At 39.3% G+C, this 24676-nt stretch overlaps 1 protein-coding gene across 2 annotated transcripts in view; it reads left to right on the forward strand.

The window, feature by feature from the left end:
* PLEKHG1 (pleckstrin homology and RhoGEF domain containing G1) overlaps positions 1–24676 on the forward strand; it is a 215812-nt gene that overhangs the window by 53644 nt on the left and 137492 nt on the right. For both annotated transcript variants that reach the window (XM_075126804.1, XM_048844243.2), the window contains one exon: positions 6561–6635. In XM_075126804.1, the coding sequence (XP_074982905.1) occupies positions 6561–6635 (75 nt within the window). The remainder of the gene's footprint in view (positions 1–6560; positions 6636–24676) is intronic.

Consider the following 24676-nt stretch of genomic DNA (forward strand, 5'->3'; position numbering starts at 1 on the left):
AAGAATGAGGGGGGATTTGATAGCTGCTTTCAACTATCTGAAAGGGGGTTCCAAAGAGGATGGCTCTAGACTGTTCTCTAGACTGTTCTCTAGATGACAGAACGAGGAGTAATGGTCTCAAGTTGCAGTGGGGGAGGTTTAGATTGGATATTAGGAAAAACTTTTTCACTAAGAGGGTGGTGAAACAGTGGAATGCGTTACCTAGGGAGGTGGTAGAATCTCCTTCCTTAGAGGTTTTTAAGGTCAGGCTTGACAAAGCCCTGGCTGGGATGATTTAACTGGGAATTGGTCCTGCTTCGAGCAGGGGGTTGGACTAGATGACCTTCAGGGGTCCCTTCCAACCCTGATATTCTATGATTCTATGATATATTTGCTTGGGCAGCCAAACTTTAACATGATTTTCCACAGATCCTCATGGTTGACCAGAGTTGAAGGCTTTGGTCAGATCAATAAAGGCCATATACAGCTCCTGGTGGTGGTGGTGACATTTTTCCTGAATCTACCTGGCTGCAAAAGTCATGTCGGTGGTGCCTCATGATGGTCTGAAGCCAAATGGACTCTGGAAATACTTCCTCTGCAAGAGGGAGCAGACGATTCAGTCAGATTCTAGCAAGAATCTTCCCAGCGATAGAGATGAGGGCAATGCCTCGATAGTTGCCACAGTTGGCCTGGACTCCTTTTTTGAAAATGGAGATGATGATAGCATTACGTAAGACATCATATATCATAAGACACAAAAAAAAATAGTGTTAGTTGGAGCACTGTGTCTACCTTCCTTGGAAAATGTTTAATTTATGTCAAAGTTCAGAATGTGTATTGATCATGGTTTTACTGTACTTATATTAAAGTCCTATCCTGCAAGTGCTTATGTATGTGAGTAACTATACTCAGACAAAGTCCCATCGAGATCGATCTGTCTGAACAATACAGAATTCGGGGTCAAGGCCTCAGTTTCTAACTTTGAAAATAAATCTTGCTGTTGCACACCTCTCCTTCTTCCCCCAGCCTTGCCGTTCCTCTAATCAAAAACACAAAACTAAAAAACGTTTTTCTGAATTCTGTTTACCTAAATATCCAAAGTGGAAGCTGTTATCTTGACAATTTGGTGATGTGAGTTGGAAAGAAAGAACTGCCTTTCTTCATCATTAAACTGGACTCCTGCATTTTAAGTATAATTTAAAATTGTAGCCTTCACTTAGTCCTGGTCAGTGCTGCTCAGAATAGATCTATACAACACTGGCTTAGAAAGCTCAGGTGTAAGCTGATGCTGCCACTGTTACTAAGGCTGGGGGAGCTCTGCTAGTACTAGAGTGATGATGGTAAACTTCTTTAAATTGTCAGTGTAGAAAAATCTAGGATAATCAGTATGATTAGGTTTACTGGTTTTATGAAACTGTGAACAAGTATTTCTAAGCAATGTTTTGAAAATTTCTTTTTCTAGAGCAAATGGGCCTTTTAAACTTATTGCATATTTATTTAGGTGAATAACAATTTGAACATTGTAGCAAATCACAAACTTTAGCAGCACTGTATTATACTTACATATAGTAAACTGGTAAATAGTGAAAATCCATCAATGGAATGATGGTGTTGAAATTCATTTGGATTATCCAAATGAGTTCTTCTCACAGACAGCCATTAAAGCTGTTGAAAGTATGAATCGGTTCAGTAAACACCATGTCTTGTGTGGCGTATTTGAAAATAACTCTTTCAATTTAGAACTCCATTATGAAAAATGTCAAGGTCATTCAAATGCCAGCTTGAATCTTGTTTGTTTTTTGTGCAGCAAACAATAGGGCATGCTCAGTGAAGAGTTGGACACATGCATGTCATTGGAGTCCTAAGATGTGAAAATTGGCAGGTGTCTCATTTTAAATGTAATGTTCTCTGGTAACAGATTGGGGTGTCACAAAGGCAAGGTTATGACTTCTTTTTAAGATCAAGCAGAAGGGAATGATTTATAATGTGAAGGGGAAGTGGTCTGAATTAAAAAAATAAATAGAAACAGAGGGAAGACAGAAAATGAGTGTCCAAGAAAATAGTTTTATGTGTAAATGTTTTCTTGCTTCTTATTTAGCCCCAGTACAAAGTTCCCCTTAAAAAAACCCATAGATTTGTGAAGGAGATTAGGAATTTTATTTCATTAAATTGTCATTGGCATTTTAGTGACTTAATACCACTTAAATGTTTGTTAATTCCATGTTGCTCAAAATGAAGAGACACTGATATCCATGTTTTATTCTTTATTTTTAAAAAACATGGAGAAGTCTGCATTTGTAATATGAAAACTGTTTTTTAAAAAACCTACAGGTTATAGAAACAGTTCTCTGGAATTCTAAAAGGGATGATAGAATTAAATACTGCATTTACTTATGTCATTTCAGTCAAACATATAAAGTAATTGATTAGTACCTATAGGCCTTACTGAATAAGCAGCATTTGACTTTATATATTGGCTAAATATTCACAAACAATATGCATCATTGAATCCAAAGTGATGGCAGTGAGCTTGCCAAGACTGTAGAATTAGTGTTTATGTATTTATTCCAGCCAACTGTTTCATGATGATAAGCATATGTAATTAATTTCTAGCAATCTGTTTGAAAAGCAGATGGAGATGAAAAATTAAACTCTGCTGGAGAATGGCTACAACTTGTGTTTCTATTTTATTATAGATTTGATTTTTTAAAGGATTTTTAGAGAACTTTTCTTAAATCATGTGTCAAGGCCATGCTTGTTTAAATGGTGTGGGAGGTTGTACAACTGCCCTTTATATAACTACATGGATGGTAATATTCAATTGGATAAATGTTGTATAAACTTATAACCAGTGAATTCAGGGTGGTGCGGAATTCAGAAATTATAATCAACTACTTCATAATAAGTAGTAGACTAATTATTTGTGGCTGAAATTTACATGCTAGGTACCAAATCTTGCAGATCTTACTCAGGCAAAACTCTTTCTGAAGTCAATGGAAATTTTGCCTGTGTAAAGACTGTGTAGGATTTGGTTTTTATGTGAGATGAACAGAACTCTTCTATAAAATCCCTTTGTTAACAGAGCTTCTGATGCTTTCTAAATAGGCATCAATAGGTCTCCTATATTCTTATGTTGAATTCCACCCTGAAACTTGTAAGACTATGCCTATCATTTATAAGATTTGTATGTATTTTTAAAATTGTGAATGCCTCCATAACACTGGACAGCTATGTCTGGTATAAATATAAATAAATATGCCTGAGAAATCAGAAATAAATTGTATTGTTGCATTTTATATATACAGATTATTTGATAAAGGTCAGTGCTGAAATGTTTATTTTTGTTCTAGGGATGGCAGTAGGGATTTGAACAAACCATATCTGATACACAGGGTTTGAAAAAATGGTTTGAAAAAATCTGAAGCCCCTTATTTGATTAACAGACACTCTATTCCCTAAGTCACCTTATACCAAAGCTAAGATGCAGAAGTCTTCCAAAATGCTGTATTTGGTGACCTTGTAGACCATCCTCTGAATTCCAGGGCATATCCATACATGTAAACCAACTCCCTTGTGTGAGGAAGCTGTTAAGTTGACTGATTTTTTTTTTGTATGCCTTTTAAGCTTCTAATGCCATAAACTGGGATACTATTACTTAATACAAAAATGTCTAGTGCCATAAACTGCATTGCACTTCATAAATCATCACCAGACATGTTCCATTCCCCAATGAGTGCTCTCTGTTTCTCTGGTTGGAATGCAAGCTCCTTGGGGCAGAGAACTGTCTTCCTCTGTTTCATAAACTTGCTGTAAGAGCTTAACTAATAGTAAGGAATGTATTTTTAACCAGTAATGGGAAAATGTTAAAATTTGCAGAGGCTTAAAAGTAGGACTTGAAAAATGTTTGACACATACTAGCTATAAGCCAATACAAAAGATGATCCATTAGCATAAACCAGTGGCAAAATCTTGTTGTGAAGTTCATTCAAGTTGAGAAACAGATTGGGAGTTGAAAAAGCAGCAAGGCTTGTTTTTGTTTTCCAATCTATAAATAAAAGCTAGACATGAGAGAATGACACCTACCAGTTCTAAAATCTTGAAGGATATGGTGATAGTGAATTGAACTGATTGTCTTGTAACTACAGATAATACTTCCTTTGTTTAATAAATCAGTTAGTTTTAAATACAAACATGTTTTGATAAACTTAAGAAAAATTATGTATCCAGAATATTTTAGGTAGCCTTATTTAACAAATGAAAAAACATTTTTAAAATGCTGTTTTTGTGCATTTTAATTGAATTCCAATATCCATACAAACACACCTTGCCACAAAGTTTAAAAAAAAACCATAGTGAATAAGAAATGCGTCATTTTCCATATTATAACATAATAAAAATGTAAAAATGTAAGGATCTGAATAAATGTACGTTAAGCTATGCAATTGTTTAAATAAATGTAGATTGACAGACATAGTGTATCCTCCTGATTAGCAAAAGAAGTACAAACTATAGTGTAAAGACTGTACTTAATTGTGAAATCGACATGTTTTAAAGGTTACTAACCAATGAGAATCAACCTTTTTGTTTAGGAAAATAACAAAGTACAAATGCAAAACAAGATTAAAATCAATTCTTTTTAAAGCAAGGTTTCCTGCTTGCTGATTCTTAAATCATGATTCAAATAGATATTTTAAATCACTTTGATTCAAAACCATTCCATCATGTTAGACACTCTTGAACTGGATGAAATGACTATTGAAGAAAGGTTGAAAGAATTAAATGTGTGTGGTATTGCTAAGAGATGATATCAAGCATAGGGTGTGACTGGGAAGCGGTGGTGGTGATCTACAAATGTTTGAAGGGTTTAAACTAGAGGAAAGTCAAAGGTATAAGGCTGGTGCAAACCGGCCAGGCTTAGTGGGATGCCACTGAGAGGGAAAAGTCAGGATGAATTTCAGGAAATACTTCCTGACAGTTGGTTCCATTAGGCTGTGGAATATTCTCCCAAGGGAAGTGATTAAAAGCCCCGTTGAAGGGAAACACCCCAAAATAGGCTGGACAATACGCTAATAAATACTGTGTACTGTTATGAAGGGCCTGTTTCCCAAAGGTGTTAACATAATCCAGAAAATGCCCAGTATTAAACAAGGGCTGGGGCCTGTTTAATACCATGGTGAACACATCATTAAAAATCCTTTTAACCTTTTATTAAAGATAAGGAAAAGAAGGAAAGCCATTAAAGCATTTGAAATATAAAGTATTGAATAAGGCTTTCATTTTAACATCATCCCTTGTTCCCTTTCCATTTAGCTAGAGAGAGCTTTTAGAAGGAAAAACTGCCTTGTTTAACAGTCTGTTAGATGGTAATAACTGTCATTTGGGGGAAGAGAGAAGAAGTTAACTGAGATTGGCTGCAGCTGTTGCTGCTGCTGTTAGTCTGATCCTGTTTCATCCCAGGTGGTGGTTTGGGGTTCAGATGGAGCTGGTAAAGGTGGCGATGTCATGTGGGTCCCTCTTTCTGGCCTAATCTGGTCATGATATCTCTCAGGATCAAAATGAAGAAGGCCCAGTGTCCAGGGAAATGGTGGGGGTGGCAGTCGTGATGGTGAAGCTTGCTCCAGGAGCAAATCTTCCTCTCCAAAGTCTCTCTCTTTAAGGACTCAAAAGGAACGGTGGGTGGAGTAGCCTATTCCCTCATCATTTTGTCTACCATCTTTCCAACACACCAATTTTCATTCACTGATTTCTGGTTCTGCATTTTACGTGTTTACTGAGCATGATCTTAACAGCCCTTAAGTTATATCAGTAGGCTTTTTTTGTTTGGACTAATTCAGTTTGTCTCTCTTTTGTACCATTTCTCACTTGTTGCTCTAGGTTATTGTGACATCTTGTGAACTTTTATATACTTTTCATAGTTGAGGGTAAATGTCACAATTGTCACAACAGGCCCTGCAGTGGCAGGGAGAGGAGTGACCTAAAAGATCTTTTCTCTCTCTAAATTCTATGATTCTGTTTTAAGACTGACATCAATAACCACAATACAGTGATATTTTAAATAAGCAAACACTATTTTTCCCAACAGACTTAAGTAAAAACATTATTTTTTTAAAAAGCTTAAGATATCTACTTTGTAGTCTTTCCCAGTGATGTTACTCTCAAAGTAAGAATTTTGTTACTACATTGGTTAACATGTGGCTATGAATAACCCTTCTATTGAATGGTTGCTGCAGAGGTTTTTGATTGAGAATTCACTTTAAAAAAAATTGCAACACTGAGACAAAAACAAAACAAAAACATACAAAACCATTTCTACTTTGCCTTGATCCTCTAAAGTTATTGCACATATCTGTCAGGTTCACTGCTACATCCAACTGTGTTTATAAAGCCTTAGCACTACATTTATTAATCTGAGATTCATATTATCGTGTTGAACAACACTTGCTGAAATGAATGGCATTCTTTTTTGGAGTGTGAGAGTGATCTAGGCTGAAATTGTATCCCTAACCTGGGGAAGGAAAGGTGTCCTTCAGCTGGAATGTACTGGCTTTGCTTTAGAATACTTTCCTTTCTTTCTCCCTCAGGTTTCACTAAACTGGTCTCAGCTGAGATGCCAGATAAAACACCAGGGGGTTCAGAAGCCATCCCCAGGAATGAAGGTTAGTATTGTTTTCTTCTTGAGAAATCTCTCATTTTCTCTGACTAAATATTGCAGGCAAGAAACCTTAAAACTTTTTGTGACTTCAGCCTGTGAAAAACTTTAAAATTAAAAAAGAGAGAGAGAGAGAGAGAATTGGCTTTTTCAAAGATATGACTTATAGGAGAATAGGAAAGCTTTCCTATATTGCCTAATTCAAAACATTTATTCCTCAAGACAGATTTGTTCGATATTGATTATTTTTCACTTATTTGTGAATAGCCTCTTTTTTATAATCTTTATTTCTTGATGGTATTTAAATGCATAATATTTGAAAAGATTGAGCTGTTCAATGACCTAATAATTTTTCACCTTTTGGAGAGGGTGACTAGTCGTCTTCAGTAAGAATAATGAGAATACTCTTATTGCCTAAGACTAATATTTTCAAATGTGGGACGCTTAAGTTAGCCACCCAGATCTGTATTTAGTCACTTAAATAAATGGCCTAAATTTTCACAGGAGCTGAACTTGTCTTGTTCCCATTGAACTTCAAATGCTCAGCTTCTCTGAAAATCAAGCCACTGTTTTTTTTTAGATGCATTTAAAACCTTTGAATGTGGTTACTAGTGAAAATTTGTCATTGCAAATATATCACATGCTCTTGTATGTTGAATGGTCTCCTTTTAGAATAGTCCCAGGACTAGAAATAGAAGGGTTTTCCAGATCAGCACTGAGGTAATTTGACAGAGCTTTGTGGGGGAAGCTTGCAGAGCTTGTGCCTGTCCCTGTGATCTTTAGCGCACTTATCCTCACTTTCATAATTACTGTATTCCCTCAGTCTTTTTTAAAAATAATTTGTTATGAAGGTAATTTGCAATTCAGGTTGCTTTACCCTACTCTCCATATTGATTTTTTAAAAAGAAATATACAGCTTAGAATTGGGATTTTTAAAATATCTATAAAGTATCTTTCTTGACACTTAGCCAGTGATATCTAGACCTTATTTGTCACTTTGACATATGAAAGATATTTTGAAACACTTTTTATAAACAACGGCAGACAACTAATTCCTTTTCCTTTGAAAACTTGATGTGTTTGTTTACAAAGAGCCTCTTAAGTTCTTGTTGATTAATTTACTATGTGGTTCAGTAGGCATTGCTAAGGGCATCTAAATGCAAGATTGAGACACATGCAACTTTACACCGAACCTTCAGATGACTGCTCTCAATACAAACCCTACAGACATTTTTATTTGCCTATGAATGATATATCTTGTGCAGTAAAAGCGTTGTGATTAAAGTACACTTAGAACTGATGTTTGTATTCTTCTGTTAGAAATTTTATTTGGAGCAGATTGTTGCATACCTCGTTGGTTGTATTTCTTAAAGCAAATTTCAAAAACATGTTTATGGTTGTCTCTGTAGTAGCATTAATAAAGCATGAGTGAGTTTTTTTGATGTAAAATTACCATAAATTCGTTGTGGAAATATTAGATTACAATTTCTGAATTGTGAATTCATTTACAATTTGTGTATGCAGGTGATAAGTCATTCACTAATCCTTTGCTTTCCAGAGAAGAACTGGGATAAACTAGCACTTGGATATAGAAACAATTCAAAACTTTCAGTGCACTTCTGTGAAAGATAATTTTTTTTGTTACTATAATACATTTTAATTCACCACTTCAGTGTGGACCAATATTCTAGTAAATGGGTCTTGTTTGTAAGGTGTTTTTTTCTTTTTACTTTCCATCAGGAAGGAAACAGGGACAGGGATTTAAAGGGACTCAGAAAGAACAGAGAGAGGAGATTTCAGTATACCTCCTCTCTAAAGCTGGAAAGGTAATAGAGATCTCTTTGATGCCACACCTCATGGCTGGACAGTAGGTCTATCTTTTATTCCTAGCTTTCTACCAGGTCTTGTTTTCTTTCTTTGTTCTTGCTGCAAAACCAGTTGGCTATTATTGCTCTTTTGGGTTTCTATCAAAGTTTTACACTCCTCAAACATCCCACCACCACCAGCGTTTCCTCCAATTAACCTCAAACACAGTGCTTTAGATTATTCAGAACACAGCTAAACATAGGGATTGGCCAAAATGTTGTCTGTCTAGAAATTTGCATTTGTACTTGTCATAAGGTGGCTCCTGCTTGGGATGCCTTCCTGCATCAGGCTGCAGCACAACAAATGGTGCCTACCTCAGTTTCCACTCAAGTGGTCCCCAGAAATAGTCTCATCAGTCTTTGAGTATAATTAGGGGGTAACTTATTACAGAAGAAAACCCTGTGTGTATAAACTATAACAAACCAAGTTCCCAGCTATCCAGCAGTGTACAGCCCTGGCATGTCTCACTGTATGCAGCTCTGAGGTATGACTCGGGCATCTCTCATCATGTATCACCCCAGACTTTACTCCTTTCTGGCTCTCCAGCTTCAGCTTTATGGCTCAGAGAGACAAACAAGCATCTCCCTCTATTGATCTCAGCCTTCAGCCCCCTCTAGCCTTCTCTGGCTGGGGCTCTCTGGTAGTTTCCTAACAATTCCTTTCTCCTTACAGGGATGGACTGTGCTCTCTAGAGTGTTCCTCTAAGCAATTCTGTACTGCTCCTTCTGTCACTCTCCTGTGCTCAGGAGTTCTCACATGCCCTTCTCTCTCCTCTCTACTCTAGGGAAGCTCTGACTCACCAGGTCTTTCTCCCCTCTGAGGCCCAGATGCCCTCTTTTAAGCTTCAGCTGGAGAGGGTCAGATGACTAAGAAGGAAGAGACCAGTGTACTGTCATAAAGGCCAGTGGCACCACTTGGCAATGCTGGAACTGAATTTATACTAAGTTTAAATACAGGTTGCTAACACAGGAAGAAAAACAAGCAGAGGTGGATCCTGTAGAAGCAGCAGTGCAGGGAAGTGATAGGAGGACACGGGAGAGGTGCAAACTATGTATATCCCAGTAGGGGGAAGTGACAGAAAAGAGAGACAAGGTCTACTCTAATAAACACTCTAAAAAAAGCAGTGTCCAGAGGCAGGGTAGGAGGGGTCTTCAGACAGAGGCCCCAAACCATTTACCCAATAATACCAGCCCTAACTGTAACTTACAATGCTGATACTAGGTAAATGTGTATTTGTAAGAGGGTTTTTTAATGATGAGAATATACCATTTAGTATATGGTTTCAATTGATTTTGTGAAAGAGGATGTAGTTTCCTTTCTCCATAGCTACCCACACGTGAAGAAATTTTCCAGAAACACTTCAATTAAGCCAGGATCTAGGGACTGCCAAGAGGATCCTCATCAGTTTCTAGTGAATTTTGGGTTATTGCTTCTTAGAATGGTGAGAGGTGAAGGAAAAATAACCTGAAATTTGAAGAATGCAAACACAATTCTTAAGTGGCCTCTGGACTTCCAATTTATTTGAAAAATTCTTCTGAATGCATGGTTTCTCAATGTCCCCATGGCTCATAAAGTGACCAACGGACACTGCGAAGGAAAACATTTTACAGGGCATCATGAGTGGTTGTGATTTAAAAAGGAGAAAGTTAGAGAGGAGGAACTGTGATTTCTCTTTCCTCTCAAGGTTATGCATCTTAATTTTAGTGTGCAGGCAAAAGTCAAAATTCTCCCTTATAATGTTGGCATTTTGTGCTACTCACTCATGGTAGCTAAAGTATGCAAAAAACTAATTTTTCTGTTTTGTTCTAAAGTTCTATGCAAATAGGTTTGCTGCCATGTACATCAGAGCTGAAACTTTAAATCTTTAAAAAAATGAATTTCAGAAGCTGATTCTTTTTATATTTATATTTTCCCATAACACTCTATTATCTAAAAGAACTCTTCATAGAGAGATCCATTCAAAGCGCTATTCATACTGTTGTACTCTTATAAACTGTTGTCTAAACAATTTTGTTTTAAGAAGGATGTTTTGTTTTCTTTCAAGGATGTTACCCCTCCAAATCAGGGAGTTAAGAGTAGTAATTTTGTTGAATTCAGATATCCAACATCCAGCAGGGATATCTGAATATTATCCAGGGGCAAGTGTGTTCTGTTAACCCTAGGAGTTGTTGTGATGCTGTCAGATGAAATCCACTCCCAATACAACAGCACTAGAAATATTAGTCACCACAACAAAAGTCCATTTAGTGTTTAGAGAGCCCAAATTAGGAGGGAGCTGGATTTCTCTTGTTTTCTGTGGTGGCTGATAATTAATAGTCACCAATTTAACTCCTACATACAAATTTATTTCCCTTTCAGCAGTGGATGTTCACATGGATCAGACATATTTTAGCTCCTGAGTCCAACGTGCATTATCAACTTCTTCTTCCCTGGTGTTGCTTCCCTCTGCTTGGGCAATTCAGTCTCAAATGGGCTTTGTGACATTACCTGCAAATGTCCTATGGCCTGGGACCCACTCGTGAAACAGTATCTCTCTCCTGACCCATTTCATGAAGTGCGGCTTCTGGTATAAAGGAGGCTCCCTGAGGCTGAGAATTAACTGCTGATACCTTTAAGGAAACCCCAGTTTCTCCTTCCAGATTTTGAACTTGGCATATAATTTGGTCCATAGGTTTATCCATTATGTTATCTTCCTTCACCAGCAGGTTAAAAAGTTCCCCTGCTAAACCATTTAGAAATTAATTTTTCACATGGGATTCTCTAATGACCACTGTGCATATGCCTCTCTCTGCATGGCTAGTTCCAGATTCAGCACAGTAGATTGTTTCACTTGAGCCATCTCCTGGCCAGGGTTCATGATAGGGCTTTCCATGTACCTATCTCCTTAATGTACACATATAACTATCTCCTCCTGGCTTCCATTCCTTCATAATATTTTGAAAGGGCCAATTCCCCCCTCATATCAGGTGTACAAATGCTTGCAGAACAGTCTCTAAAATACACAATCAGTCCTGGGAAACTGCTGGTAAAATGCTGGCATCACCATCCAAAACACTGCAGCAGATGGTCACTGCAGTTTTTGTCAATTGTTATGGCACGTCATCATATATTAGAAATAACCCTGCGAATTCCGGAAAACGGAATAATTATGAACAATGTGGGTTTTATCTGGATTGGAGTAGCAGATTCTAAGGTGCTTGCATCTGATTATGGAGTTGCTAGTTACTTTTTATGTGGCAACACTGGAAGATGTGATTAGTTAAACCTGTGAAATACTGCACGACATACCTGAGTATTTTGATAGGATTAACACCTATGCAGTTCTCTAAAATACTGTAATTTTTGCTAAGAAATCTGTGTTTTAAGTCTATATTTTAATATCACCTATGCAAGATAGATTAAACTGAATGTCTAATTGTTTTAATTTTTCAAACTTTAAAAAAATTCATTTTAGTAATTTTCATTTTCTTCCATGTATGTTTAAAAAATGAATTCCCATACAAAAACATTGTTGGCATAAGTAAAGGTTGCAACAATGAATAAAAGAAACCCCTACACAATATAAATATCAATAACACTGCAAGTAAAAAACAAACTAACAAAAACCCTAGAATTGTGGAAATGATCACTTAAATTTTCACAAATATTCCACTATCCTTACAGAACTTATGTAACCCTTCTGCCCGTCAGAGTTGGCAGCAACAAGGGCCGGGTTCAATATGTAGGGGATCCATTCCAATAACACAATGCAAACTGGCTCGAGCCCCCACCCAGTGACCTGGGACAAATATATACCACCCCCGCTGGGTGCCTCCAAGAGGCAATACTTCCCCTCTCGCAAGCACATAGTCTGAGTGTAGCAAAAAGCCTTTTAATAACAGAGAGAAACAATGTGGCATTATGTTGGGGAAACACCACCAACAGGATTCATAACACAACCCATGAGCGAAAAAACCCACCCCAAGCAAATTGGGGCATGCCCCTTTCCCTTTGGTTCTTGAGTCCAGCAACCCCAAATCACCCAAAGTCCCAAAAGTCCAATGACCCAAAAGTCTCTGTCCCTGGTCAGGGCAGCCCCAGAGTTCGAAAGTTTATCTGTGGAGCTTTACCTCCCAACCTGGGTGGAGATGGGACGGGGGTAAGAGGCACCTTACATGATCTGAAGCTGACTGCCCCACAGCTCCATAGGCCTTCGCTTCGCTTCGCTCCGCCAGTCGCCCCACAAACTCCTCCACCAGCCAGTCCACAAACTGCTCCGCGTCCCACCAGCAGCTCCCGCCGTCCTACGAACTGCTCCACCAGCTTGTCCACAAGGCACTCCAGCTCCCCCACTACTTAACACAACGCTCAGTGATTTCAGCTCTTAGTCAGTTCAGCTCTTTGGTGAATTCAGCTTATAGTAGGGGAGCCTCAGTGCTGGTGCACCATTAGCCCAAAGTGAGCTCAGCAGCCTGTAACTAGACTCCTAATGGAATCAAAATTAGCTCTGATATTCCACAGTGGAGAGAGGAGGAAGTGCAATTAGCATGTAAGGCCCTCACCAAGGGGCCCATGCCACCAAGTAGTATTACTTGTCCTCAGCCTCTCTCAATTCACAGAGTTTTAAAACCCATGACCCTTGCCTAGCGAGTGCTACTTAGTTGATGGTGAGTCCCTCCATCATAACAAAAGGCCAAGTACAGTTCCAAGCACAGTTCCCATAATCAGGGTAATAACAATTTATTCTTCCTGCCCCAATAACAGAGACACTGGGGATCCCACAGCAGCCAAAGTGACCATTTGGGCAGCTATGGCCTCATTCTAGGCGGGGTGGGTGTGCCTATGCAAATGAGATCGGCCCCTGAAGTTCTTTTCCACAACTTGCCACACCTCACCACCAGATGTCAGGGTGGAGCTCATCCTGACACTGCTTACACATATATACATCTTACAATATTTAATTATGAAAAAATATACATATGTCAATAACAGCTTTAATGTTGACTCACCACACCATATATAATCTTTTATCATCTACATCTCTAATTATATTTATTTAGAAAGTATGTGGTTAAAGATATATCTTATTTATACCTCCAGTGTCGTCTTGGTGTAAGAGTAAGGCTTATAAATCAGAATTAAGGTTGTTTGAATGTGTGTTTTTTCATGTTAAAATATTGTTAACTGAATGTATGAACTATAAGGGAAAAAGAATGTTTTTGAGAATTTTCTTCACTGATTACTTACAGACTTTTTAATGTTGCATTTTTTCCCAAGTAATATTCTCAGAACAGTCCTTATTTTATAGAGGATTTACATCTTTTAACCAAGCCTTTTGTGTGAGAGTAAAGGGTAGGAGTTTCAGCAGTGTATCAGTAAGATGCTAACTGAATTTTTAGAACTTTGCTTATCTAACAATTTTAGTATGACCCCCCCAGTAGTTAAACTGAACAATGTACAGAAGCAGACAAGTAAGAAATGAGTTTCCTGTAATTAGTTTACTGGAACTTGGTCCTTGACTTGAGGGCCTCTGATGTTTGCTTCTCTATTGCCTGCTCTGTCAAGCCCTTTAGAATCAACAAATAAACCTATAAATGCCACTGTTTGCTTTAAACCAGAGAAAAGCTAGAGGTACTGTAGCTGGATATTATGAGTATGTTTACCACATATATGTGAAATATTTCTCAGGAAGTCTGTGTGTGTAACAATGAGTAGTAGATAGACTCCATATTAAAAAAGAATCTACCATGATCCATTTATATACATTTTTCTACAGGAAAGCTTTTATATTTCAGTTACAATAGATGCATCTCGAACAATGAGCTGTATCAATATAAGGAAGTGGACAGGAAAGATTTCTGTGTTTTAGCTTGCAAAAGGTAATAAGCATTTGTTCTGTGTTATGAAAGCAAATCTTATATTTGCTGAAATGTCACTCTGTAAACCTGTGGCACACATTTCATTTTTAGTATAGACCATGGCAGCAGAATTCACCCACTGTGTACATTTTCTCTCAAATATGAAGAGCAGCAGGTCTGGTTCATGAACAGTGTTTTATTGGAGCTAGGGAATTATTTGCAACATTTTTTTCCAGTTATTGTAGCCCTTTTTCAGTTGGTGAATTATACACTAGCAGATGTAGATTAAGAAATGGTTGCACCCAATTTTTGGATGATTGACTTATGCAGCCATACGGTATTTTATACAATGTGGTGTTGGTGAGTTGTTGGGTGAATAACTGACTTTTTTGGTTTGCCCAAAACAAAAAAAAAAAATCAGTTTGGGTCAAACTGAATCTGAAAATTCCAAAAAAATGTTGACAAATTTCATTTGAGATCATTTGTTTCTTGACTTTAGCAAAGCTTTTGACACGGTCTCCCACAGTATTCTTGTCAGCAAGTTAAGGAAGTATGGGCTGGATGAATGCACTATAAGGTGGGTAGAAAGCTGGCTAGATTGTCGGGCTCAACGGGTAGTGATCAATGGCTCCATGTCTAGTTGGCAGCCGGTGTCAAGTGGAGTGCCCCAGGGGTCGGTCCTGGGGCCGGTTTTGTTCAATATCTTCATAAATGATCTGGAGGATGGTGTAGATTGCACTCTCAGCAAATTTGCGGATGATACTAAACTGGGAGGAGTGGTAGATACGCTGGAGGGGAGGGATAGGATACAGAAGGACTTAGACAAATTGGAGGATTGGGCCAAAAGAAATCTGATGAGGTTCAATAAGGATAAGTGCAGGGTCCTGCACTTAGGACGGAAGAATCCAATGCACCGCTACAGACTAGGGGCCAAATGGCTAGGCAGCAGTTCTGCAGAAAAGGACCTAGGGGTGACAGTGGATGAGAAGCTGGATATGAGTCAGCAGTGTGCCCTTGTTGCCAAGAAGGCCAATGGCATTTTGGGATGTATAAGTAGGGGCATAGCGAGCAGATCGAGGGACGTGATCGTTCCCCTTTATTCGACATTGGTGAGGCCTCATCTGGAGTACTGTGTCCAGTTTTGGGCCCCACGCTACAAGAAGGATGTGAATAAATTGGAGAGAGTCCAGCGAAGGGCAACAAAAATGATTAGGGGTCTAGAACACATGACTTACGAGGAGAGGCTGAGGAAACTGGGATTGTTTAGTCTGCGGAAGAGAAGAATGAGGGGGGATTTGATAGCTGCTTTCAACTACCTGAGAGGTAGTTCCAGAGAGGATGGTTCTAGACTGTTCTCAATGGTAGCAGATGACAGAACGAGGAGTAATGGTCTCAAGTTGCAGTGGGGGAGGTTTAGGTTGGATATTAGGAAAAACTTTTTCACTAGGAGGGTGGTGAAACACTGGAATGCATTACCTAGAGAGGCAATAGAATCTCCTTCCTTAGAGGTTTTTAAGGTCAGGCTTGACAAAGCCCTGGCTGGGATGATTTAACTGGGAATTGGTCCTGCTTCGAGCAGGGGGTTGGACTAGATGACCTTCTGGGGTCCCTTCCAACCCTGATATTCTATGATTCTATGAAATGTTTTGGTCAATCTGAAATGAACTGGTTTGTTTAGTTTGTGGGCACGTTTTCACAAGTAAGCACAGGAAATGAAGGCTAGATTCAAGTGGCTGGAGGAGGAGGTGTCAGTGCTGTCCTTAGAACTTCAAGCCCAACGCTCATATGAGACTGGGGCTTTCGAGCCCCCCGATGTGGAGAAGGAATGTGAATTTAGGTCTCCCATTCCTCGGGAAAGTGACCTAACTGCTGGGCTATGGGATATTCTGGTGTGGATCTCTGTTGGTCTCTCCTGTTGAACCTGTTCCACTGTGTATAAAATACTGAAATAGTCACTGGACCAGAGAGAGAAAGTGAGAGTAACTCTGTCGTGGTAGTTAGGGCACTTACTGCTGCTGTTTTATGAGTTGTGCCTAAGTCCTGTTCCCCTCCCCCAGCTTCCCCCCCCCCCCCCAATTTTTTTTTATGAGAACTGTTTGGCAAATTTGTGTTTAAATTTGCTAATAGTTTCAGATAGACTGAAACTGCAGTTTTTGATGGTTCTAGTTATCATGATTGCTTCAGATGACTTGTTCATAATTGGTTGTTTGGTCACAAAAATCACATAGCATTTGTCTCCAATTCCTAATTGAAAGGTTCCCAGAGTCTCACTGTTTTTGAGATCCCTGCCAAACATGACCTCTGGAAATACCTATGTGCAAAAAAACATTTACCAGTAATCTAATAGCTGCAGCCTTCATTATGTTTCTCCAATCAATTTGCTGACAGACCTTGCAGTTTTCCTCAGTGTCGTGGAAGGAGAATTTCTAAAAAGATGGGTGGAAGGAGTTCAACATAAAAAGGCAAAAAAATTAAGAGACCTTTTGGGAAGCATCAGTTTCCCACACTAGGAACCCTCCCCACTGGTTGTTTGTTGTACACTAGTGTACCAAAGTAAACTGCAGTTTCACTGTGCTCTGCAAACAGGCAGTGACAGGACACAGGCAAGAACAGGGGGGATTACAGACTTACAAAATATCCAAAATAGTAGTAATATTTTCCCATGTACAGAGCATGCCCGCACTTCCACAATCACATGATAAATTTTGTTATTCATAGTAAGACTCGGAAATTAAAATCTAGAATTCTACAAGTAGCAAACTACCACCTTCTGACAGATAGAGGGTTTGCATCACACATGCATAATCACCCACAAAAATTAAGTGCTATACATTAAAATTTCCCTGATTGACAGTAATGGTGTCATTCTTCTCACCACACACATAGTGTATTGTTTCCCCCAGTTTCTACCAGAGACAATTTCTCCATAGCTGTAGTCCCAATGTAGGCTGGCCTGTTGATTTTTGCACAGCAGCGTGCAGACTTTGAGAATACATAGCAATTTCTTGCTATATACATATATACTGAGAAATATAGATTAAAAATAAAAACAAAAAGCCCCCAAGGATGATATATAAATACATTGGAAAGCTGGGCCACTCTGACCCCTTTTCAGATTTTAAATTGTGTATAAAGTTTCAGATGCCTATAGCGGTTGTATAGTCATATGAAACAACAGTTAAACATTGTAGGGAGAGAGCAAAGTAGAAATGGTCCCTACATATTGATGGGTAGTGATATGAGATTGTCCACCCATAGTTTGTCTCTGTACCCCTTCATATTGATGCTAGTTTGCATTCAGTCTCTGTTTCTTTCTATGTGTTTCTTCCAGTCCCCGGCTTATTAACTGAAGTAAGATGGTCTCCGCAAAGGCAGCATGTGCTCTGTTTCAAAGAAATGCACTGGCAGGTTTTTTGCATGGAGTATATATTAGTGCTCAAAGACTGCCTCCACGCTATGCTCCTGCTCTGTATAGCTTTTCCCTACTGCTACTAGTAGCCCCATTCTGCGTCAGCCTATACTCCCACAAAAACCGTGATTCAGAGAAATATTGAATGGACATGGATAATAATAAAATCCAGTTATAATAGTTAATGGTAAAAAGAGATTTGAGGGGATATTAAACCTCATATTTCAGGGTTTAAAACAATCTCAAACTATTTGGGATTAGCATAACACCTTCATGGGGGAAGATTATCCCATGTCTGCCTACCTGTGGAGTTCTTACATCTGCCTCTGAAGCTGGTCACTGTCACAGATGGACCATGGGTCTCATCCTGTATAGCAGTGGTCACCAACCGGTCCACCACGATTGACTAGTTGATCCTAGAGGATCTCCCAGTCAATCCCATGATCTCCAGAGGTGCAGTGTGGCTGTCGCTAAGTGTGGCTGCCTATCCTGGCCCCACGCCACTCCCAGAAGCAGTGAGCGTAGCCCCAGGGACCGGGGGGCAGGGGTTTCCCTCCGCGTGCTGCTCCTGCCTGCAAGCACTGCCCCCGCAGCTCCCATTGGCTGGTGCTTGTAGAGAGGGGCATCAAGCAGAGCAACATGTCACCCACCTCCCACCCAGGGGCTGCAGGGGTGCATTGGCCCTTTCTGGGAGCAGTGTGGGGCCGGGGTAGGCAGGGAGCCTGTCTTAGCCTTGCTGTGCCCACCGCCAACTGGGAGCCGCTGGAGGTAAGTGCTGCCCAGCGGGAGGCCGCACCCCAACCCCCATCCCTGAGTCCCCTCCCAGAGCCAGCACCCCATGCCCCCCAGCACCCTGACCCCCCAGCACCCTGAGCCCCCTCCAGCCAGCACACCCCGAGCCCCCTCCTGCATTCCACCCCCCTCCCCCATCCCTGATCCCCCTCCTGCACCCAAACTCCCTTCTAGAGCTTGCACCCTGTCATAAATATAAAGGGAAGGGTAAACCCCTTTGAAATCCCTCCTGGCCAGGGGAAAGCTCCTCTCACCTGTAAAGGGTTAAGAAGCTAAAGGTAACCTCGCTGGCACCTGACCAAAATGACCAATGAGGAGACCAGATACTTTCAAAAGCTGGGAGGAGGGAGAGAAACAAAGGGTCTGTGTGTCTGTCTATATGCTGGTCTTTACCGGGGATAGACCAGGAATGGAGTCTTAGAACTTTTAGTAAGTAATCTAGCTAGGTATGTGTTAGATTATGATTTCTTTAAATGGCTGAGAAAAGAATTGTGCTGAATAGAATAACTATTTCTGTCTGTGTATCTTTTTTGTAACTTAAGGTTTTGCCTAGAGGGGTTCTCTGTTTTTGAATCTAATTACCCTGCAAGATATCTACCATCCTGATTTTACAGGGGGGATTTCTTCATTTCTATTTACTTCTATTTTTATTAAAAGTCTTCTTGTAAGAAACTGAATGCTTTTTCATTGTTCTTAGATCCAAGGGTTTGGGTCTGTGGTCACCTATGCAAATTGGTGAGGCTTGTTGGAGGAAAGGAGGGGTGCAAGTGTTGGGAGAATTGTTCATTGTTCTTAAGATCCAAGGGTCTGGGTCTGTAGTCACCTAGGCAAATTGGTGAGGCTTTTTACCAAACCTTGTCCAGGAAGTGGGGTGCAAGGTTTTGGGAAGTATTTTGGGGGGAAGGACGCGTCCAAACAGCTCTTCCCCAGTAACTGGTGGTGGTAGCGGCCAGTCCAAGGACAAAGGGTGGAATATTTTGTACCTTGGGGAAGTTTTGACCTAAGCTGGTAAAGATAAGCTTAGGAGGTTTTTCATGCAGGTCCCCACATCTGTACCCTAGAGTTCAGAGTGGGGGAGGAACCTTGACACACCCCTCACCCCTTCTGCACCCCAACCCACTGCCCCAGGCTCAGCCTAGAGCCCCCTCCCACACTGCTCCAGCCCAGAGCCCACAGCTCAACCCCCCTGCCCCAGCCCAGTGAAAGTGAGTGAGGGTGGGGGAGAGCAAGCGACAGAGAGGTAGATCCTCTGTTACCCTTAGGTTCAAAAAGTGATCTTGGGCATAAAAAGGTTGGAGACCACTGCTGTATAGCAACTCCTGTGTTTTAGTAAGTTGCATCTCGTCCCATGTCCTCCATCTTTATGTTGTCTGTCTAGACTTTTTTAAAAATTATTTTGTCTATTTAGGCCCTAAACTTGTTGGGCAAGGGCCATGTCCTCTTACTTGCCAATAATAATAATAATAATTAATAATTAACAATAATTATAATTAATAAAGTGTGGAATGATGGCTTCCAAAAGAATTATCCCTTCTCCTTCCTCCTTTGTCCATCCAGAGCAGAGAAGTCATGGGTAATCCTCAGAGAAGGAAGGGGAAGGCCCACCATCCTAGTCACCTCATGATGAAAGAAACTTTGTAAGAGTGGTTTTTATTATATTGGGGCATACCGGTGGGGTTCTGCTTTATCTCTTGCAGCTGCATGGGGCTGCTGGCCAGCTAGACTTATGAACTTTCACAGAGGAAGTAAGGCAAAAGATTGAGGAGTAGGAGGTGGTAGCTGTTCTGCTTCCGGGACAAAGGAGAGTGAAGAGAGACAGCAGGTTGATCTGGCTATCGTGAAATGCTGCACAAAACTACAGCACATACAAGAGCTGATGCATCTCACGTACTATGACATCATGGTACTAAATCATAGTTTAAGTAAGTTATTTTAAGAGCTGAGGAGAATATTAGCTGCTAGAATATTTTGTTCTTCAAGAGCACAATAGTTTCCATAGAGCTCTATCTGGGTTGTGTCTAATCAGAGTTCAGTATCCCAGTCATCTATGAACTAATACTCCTTTAATCAGACCTGGAAAACTCACATGGCTTGAACTGTTTAAAATTGAGGCTTGGAAAACTGAAGACTTTTTTTTTTCTTTTAGCATTGAACCAAAAGTGTTTTTTTTATTGCTGCTTGCTTCCCCCTCAAATAAGTTAAAGTATTCCTAGCTCTCAAGCAATTAGAGAGAACTAGGTGTGCTTAACCAAGTGTAGTACTTTCATTAAGAAATAATTCCTTTTGTATGCATAAGTGACGCACATAATAATAAATAGTAGACAATTATTAAATAACTGAAAAGACAAATTATAAAATGGGGAAGCCCAGACCAGCTTGTGTAAAACAATCAATTGTGAAGCAGCTAATCATAGTGAAAAATACCTAATGTCTACTGTGGTTTTTTTTTAAGCACTTGTGAATGATGGAAATTTCAAATCAGTCCTAACTTTTCCAAACTAATGCTTTTCCCCCCAGCTAACTTGAAACTTCCAATGAAAGTCAAACATTTTAGAGAAGTGAAGAATTCTGGTTAGAGCAAAGAACCAGAAGCCAAGACTGACACACTGATTTATTGTGTCTGTCATTGGGCAAATCATGTGACCCCCTTCTCCTTGTACTGCACCCTTCTCAACCTGACTTCAAATGATTAAAGCTGGACATCACTGGAAAAATGGCAAACAGTGACTTTTATTTGCTGACATTCAGCAACAGTCTCCCCTTCTGCTGCTAAACTGCACTGCAAGCCAGGTTTATCTCGCTAGCCTGAAAAAAAAATTGGGGAAAAAAGGAAGGATTTATGATATGAAGCGCACAACATTCATTGTAATCATATTTATTCTTCAAAGAAAAAGGGCCAAACTCTCCTCTAAAACTTACATAGAGTCCAAAATGAGAAGCTTGTAATTCTGTATGTAAGATGCAAGGATACCATAATCGAGTTCCCAGTCACTTGCTCTCAAATCAGAATGCAAGTGTTAATATGGACTGGAATAAATTATTATACAAGGTGCTGCACAACAGTGAATTGGGCTTAAGTGATGTGGTCTGTGTGGTAAAAAAAGGCAGGAACCAATCCTGAATCCTTGTCATCTTTTGTGCTGTACTGGCTGGCAGGCGCTGCCTGCTTATGCGTTGGGACCTCTTCCAACCTGAGAGCTTGAATCTCAAGGATTGTTTTTAATCCTCCTTTGATAGCCAAAAAAAACCCAAAACCCTGCATCATTAGGTAAATACTTTTCTACTCTAGTTTCTGGTTAGGGTAGCTGTACCCGACTTTTACACATTCTCAGATGTCACCTGAAATGATTGATGATAGCAGTATTCCTTGTCATTAATCGTAAAAACAATCTATCCTACTAGAACTATTCTTTGGTTTTGTGCTCTAGTATTATGTCAAGTGTAAATGTTAAATATAGAGAGAGCACTTGTTTGTACAGAACACTCAGGATTGCATGCACCAGCATACTTTATGTATGACTTCAGCATAGGCATAGCTACTGGTAAAAGGTGCTTATAAAAATATTTGCTTCAAAGTAATGTTGATAAATGTAAAGTAATGCACATGGGAAAAAATAACCCCAACTATACATACAATATGATGAGGGCTAATTTAGCTACAAATAATCAGGAGAAAGATCTTGGAGTCATTGTGGATAGTTCTCTGAAGACGTCCACGCAATGTGCAGCTGCAGTCAAAAAAAACAAATGGGATGTTAGGAATCATTAAAAAAGGGATAGAGAATAAGATGGAGAATATCTTATTGCTCTTATATAAATCCATGGTATGCCCACATCTTGAATACTGCATGCAGATGTGGTCCCCTCATCTCAAAAAAGATATACTGGCATTAGAAAAGGTTCAGAAAAGGGCAACTAAAATGATTGGGGGTTTGGAACAGGTCCCATATGAGGAGAGATTAAAGAGGCTAGGACTTTTCATCTTGGAAAAGAGGAGACTAAGGGGGGATATGATAGAGGTATATAAAATCATGAGTGGTGTGGAGAAAGTGAATAAGGAAAAGTTATTTTACTTGTACCCATAATATAAGAAGTGGGGCCACCAAATGAAATTAATGGGAAACGGGTTTAAAACAAATAAAAGGAAGTTCTTCTTCACACAGCACACAGTCAACCTTGCCTGAGGAGGTTGTGAAGGCTAGGACTATAACAGGGTTTAAAAGAGAACTGGGTAAATTCATGGAAGTTAAGTCCATTAATGGCTGTTAGCCAGGATGGGTAAAGAATGGTGTCCCTAGCCTCTGTTTGTCAGAGGGTGGAGATGGATGGCAGGAGAGAGATCACTTGATCATTACCTGTTAGGTTCACTCCCTCTGGGGCACCTGGCATTGGCCACTGTCGGTAGACAGGATGCTGGTCTGGATGGACCTTTGGAATGACCCAGTATGGCCGTTCTTGTGTTCTAAGTATCTTTTAAAATTAGTATCATTTATTTTTCTATGTTTACCCTCCTTAGCAGCTTGAAAATAAGCTTAGATCTGTGTGCTCCTGCTTCTAGACAAGCCAAGGCTCTTATCAGTTCCCAGTATTTGGTTCAAAGTTGCTTAGGTACAACGAGTGCCACACAAGATCCTAGATAGAGTGAATTCAAAAACACAGATATTCTAAACCTGCAGTTTAAAACTGTCAAATCTGGGGGTTAAACTACTTGACAGGGTCCCTTTAAACCACTATAAATGACAATAAATAGCAAGCTTCTTCTTTCTATAGGTCAGGAATGATTTTCAAGTATGTTAGCTGCATCTTTTGAAATTTCTGCTCCAAACCAGTTATTTTCTTGGAGGCAATTACTGTCACATAACTATTTTAAGGGACTCAGTCATATTGAAGTCTTGTCAGCTCAAAAAATAAGTATAGGTACACATCTTCCCCCTGCCAATTCCTATGATTTTGTAATCATGTTTCCCTTTTTATGTTTGTATTTCTCGTGTTGCTTGGTGGCAAATCTCACATAAACAGAAAGAATGGACTGTTTACAAAGTGCTGTCAACTGTATTATATAAACAAACTAAAAAGTAGGAGAAATATTTTTTCTCTGATCTTTCAGTTATATTAATATAAGGTCTTACTTTGTACCAAAAATGTGTAACATAGCTAAAAATAGAACTGATTTTTTTAAAAAGTCAACAGTGATCCCTTTCATGTAGTTCAACTTTTGATCTGCAAAACTTGCTCTGATGGATTTCTTTTTGAAAACTTTCTCAGAATTTTAGCTTGCATCCTTAGTCAAATAATATACTATTTTTTCCCTGCTTTATTGATTTTTTTTATTTTTTCTTCTGAGAAATAGCCATATTTCTTACAAAGCAACTTGAAGGGCATGGAAGGATTAAAGAAAAGTATTGATTGAATGCTATCTTTTTAAAGTGTGTTATCTCTTTCAAGGTAAATTAGAGTCCAAAAGTCACTAGTTTAAAAATATCTCTAGTCTTTTGGTGAACATATCCTTTTAAACTAGCAGATTTTTGATGATTTCAAAGTACTGAAAAATAGCTACAGATGCCCAGAAATTGTACTTTTAGCCCTTTAACAAAAGGGAAGGGGACCATGTAGCATGAATTGCTCTCTGTTAGGTAGCAGCTTCCCCTGAAACATCTCACAGCAAGACCAGAATTAGGTTGCAGATTCAATTGTTTTGGGTTTTTTCCTTTCTAATATTATTTTCAGGTAATAGTTCTATTTAACTCACTTCAATCTCCTAGCTATACAACTAGCCATTACCTCAAACTCTACCGATTACATTAGAATGAGACTGCGATAAGTCCTAAACTTAAAAAGATTAATATGGAGGAAATCTTAGTTATTAATCTTCACTTTTTTAATTGGCTCCCTGTAGTTTAATTTTAAAAAGGGGAAATTACTGCTTGCTGACAGACCAGGAAGATAAGCATCTTTGATGTTTCATGAGTAATAAAATATTTATAGAAACATTTGTATTTTGTACAGAGATGTGTCAAACTACTAAATATACTTTTGGAGGAGTCAGCAAACCGGAATCCTGGGTAGAATGGTTACAGCACTATCAAAGTACTTTCTAACCACAGGGGGAAGAAGGTAGCAATTTGGTTGGATCAGTCTATATTC

This window comes from Caretta caretta, chromosome 3, assembly GCF_965140235.1.
Source record: "Caretta caretta isolate rCarCar2 chromosome 3, rCarCar1.hap1, whole genome shotgun sequence".
Lineage (NCBI taxonomy): Eukaryota > Metazoa > Chordata > Testudines > Cheloniidae > Caretta > Caretta caretta.